The sequence below is a fragment of the Schistocerca americana genome, chromosome 2 (genome assembly GCF_021461395.2).
Source record: "Schistocerca americana isolate TAMUIC-IGC-003095 chromosome 2, iqSchAmer2.1, whole genome shotgun sequence".
NCBI classification, from domain to species: domain Eukaryota; kingdom Metazoa; phylum Arthropoda; class Insecta; order Orthoptera; family Acrididae; genus Schistocerca; species Schistocerca americana.
Window position 1 is genome coordinate 991,289,261 of NC_060120.1, and position 2,834 is coordinate 991,292,094.

The window sequence follows — 2,834 nt, forward strand, 5'->3', positions numbered from 1 at the left end:
GAAAACATACCAGTGTAAATATTTGCACTTGCTAATGAGTATTATCTTATGAAACGCGTTGAGCTATACAGAAAAAAAAGTAACTGTTGAAGCGTTTCGTTATTTAAATCATGAGCGATATAGCTGCATGCTTTCCAAAGCCATCGGGAGAATGTGAACGTATGTGAGTCAGCTTATGTGTACATGTGTGTGTGTGCCTGTGTGTGTGACCAGGCCCATGCACGTATGTATTTCTTGCATGCATATGTGTAAAAGAACACACATTATTTTACACTTTCTCCCGTGTTTCTCAGTCTGCTGTTAGTGTATGTGGCCTCTCCATAAGAAATTCTAGAATTTCAAGAAGGGGAAACGTCTTGCTGTCGCTGCTACGCCTGTCACCATTCCCTCTGTTCTCTCCATGTAATTAAAATAACCGACGCCACCCATTTGTGAGTGAGCGCGCTCCAGTAAATGCCTGGGATCCTTCTAATTGTCTCAGCCACCTCAGGTGGGGGAACGAGTCTAAGGTATTTAAGGAACGGCAGGATGCCACAGTGGTATCAGTCATTGCTTGCTCCACAAACTCCATCAACAGCAGTGGCAATGAGGATCCTGGTAAATAATTCTTCTCACATTGTTACAAAATAAGTAAAGATACATATTCAACGTTTTTCCAATTTTTGGAAGGTTAATGGTACGAAGCTCCACCTTTTACTTAGTTCTTATACCTACGTTCCAAAAATCAGTTCACTTTAATATCTAGAGTGACTTAGTATCACAATTCACTTCGTGACTTCCCTCCGTCATATGAGTTTACACGAAATGTTTAGAAATCCGTGTAATTACCTCATCGTTACATCTACAGAGAACTTCAAATTATTGCTCAAAATTAACAAAAAGTTATGGTTTGTTGGCTAGTTGATTTGAGGGCAGGGTCAAAACAGCGAGATCATCAGTCCCATAGGATTACGGAGGGATGGAGAGGGAAGTCGACCGTGCTCTTTCAAAGGAACCATGCTGGCATTTGCCTCAAGTGAGTTAGGGAAATCACGGACAACTGAAATCAGAATGGACGGCCGCGAGTTTGAGCCGTCGTCCTCTAGAATGCGAGTCCAGTGTACTAACCACTGCGTCACCTCGCTCAGTCAGAAAATTGTGTAATCGAACTTTTTATTTGGTTTTTGTTTCTATAGTATTATCCAGTTTTTTTTTTTTTTTTTGTCTTCAGGCCCACATTAAGAAATTAGGCTGAGAAGCTTAGGACAGCCTTACCTTTTTTCTGTTTTACGAAGTATGTTATGGCACAGGGGAGTACCAAATGAGCATTTACTGTTTTTGTAGGTGTGCGTGCTTGTCCTTGGAGTGGCCTTGGCCGAAGAGAAGAAGACAGAGAAGCGAGGGCTGGATGCATCCCTCGGTAGCTACAGTGGGGGTTATGGGGGCAGCTACGGCCTTGGAGGTGGCTACGGAGGCGACATTGGAGTAGGTTACGGCAGCAGCTACGGTGGTGGATTTGGAGGCGGCCTCGTTGGCGAGTCCGTCGGTCCTCAGGTATCCACAGTAACAATCCCCAGACAGGTTCCCGTGCCGTACCCTGTGCCTGTGGAGAAAACCGTCGCAGTCCCGGTACAGGTACCTGTCACCATTCCTGTAGAGAGACCAGTCCCGGTGCCCGTTTCGCAGCCTTATCCCGTCCCTGTGGAGAGGCCGGTCCCCGTTCCCGTAGGCGTGCCTAGGCCAGTCCCTGTGCCCGTTCCTCAGCCGGTGGTCGTGAGCCAGCCAGTCCCTGTTGTGGTCAGCGCTGGATCCATTGGCGGTGGCGTCGCAGGTGGCATCGGAGGAGGCCTCGATGGTGGGCTTGCTGGAAGCTATGGCAGCTACAGTGGGGCCTTCAGTACAGGCTATGGCGGAGGCATCGGTGGGGGTTACGGAGGTTACGGATCTTATGGGAAATTCAGCCACTGACGCCTGAAGCTGACCCCATCATCTTCATCCAACACACGCCATCGCAGATTCAGGTATCATTTTTGTAATTAACTGTGCACAAAAATAAACACTTTTGTGAAACATAATTTTCTGTTTAATTTGTTTCCTTTTTTCTCTTATCACTAAAGAAAAGTTGTTATTAACCTAGACGTTGAACGCTAGAGTGGACATGTCCTGATGAAGTACTACTCATATGTCTCCATCTGAGCTAAGAACTGTAGACCTACAGTTTAACACAGAAACAGAACCATTATGCACTTGAAAACTATTCCTATATTTAAAAAAAAACAAAAAAAAACTTCGGAGCAGAAAGTTTTTATTCCTACCTAAAAAATAAAAAGAAAGAAGAACTTCGGAGCAGAAAGTTTTGTTGAGGATCTGCATAAACTGTAGAAGTTGTCAGCAGTTGAGCCCTCATCATTTGGATTCAAAAGTTGCTGTCAAAATGGCAGTCAATAGACTCAGAGCACTTGAGCTAAGTCTCGATATCTAAAGAAATCCTATTGGCATCCATATCAAAAGATTTAGAGATACAACGAAAAAAAACATATAGCAAGTTCTTTTAATGGAGATTTTCAGTTTCTCTCCTCCTACATACGATTTCACTACCTTATTACTAATATAATGGTCTGCTACTTTGCCCACACAGTTACAGAAATCGAAAAGAAATATACAAAACGGTAGCTGACCAGTGGAAGTAATTATAGTTTATACATTAAACAAAATAACATGAAACCTTCATTTGAACAACAGAGACATAATGGAATACAGCATGCCGTTATTGTCTTACACAGACAACAACTACGTGCGAAAAACCGGGCCTTTGTTAAAACACAGATAATAGTCAAGCAAAGACTCAACCACAG

General features: G+C 43.6%; 1 protein-coding gene across 1 annotated transcript; it reads left to right on the top strand.

Moving 5' to 3' along the window:
- Window positions 1-558: 558 nt before the first annotated feature.
- Window positions 559-2,054, top strand: LOC124596140 (glycine-rich cell wall structural protein-like). The gene is made up of 2 exons (XM_047135160.1): window positions 559-597; window positions 1,324-2,054. The coding sequence occupies exons 1-2, from the start codon at window positions 586-588 to the stop codon at window positions 1,945-1,947; spliced, it is 636 nt and encodes a 211-aa protein (XP_046991116.1). The 5' UTR covers window positions 559-585; the 3' UTR covers window positions 1,948-2,054.
- The last annotated feature ends 780 nt before the right edge of the window (window positions 2,055-2,834 follow it).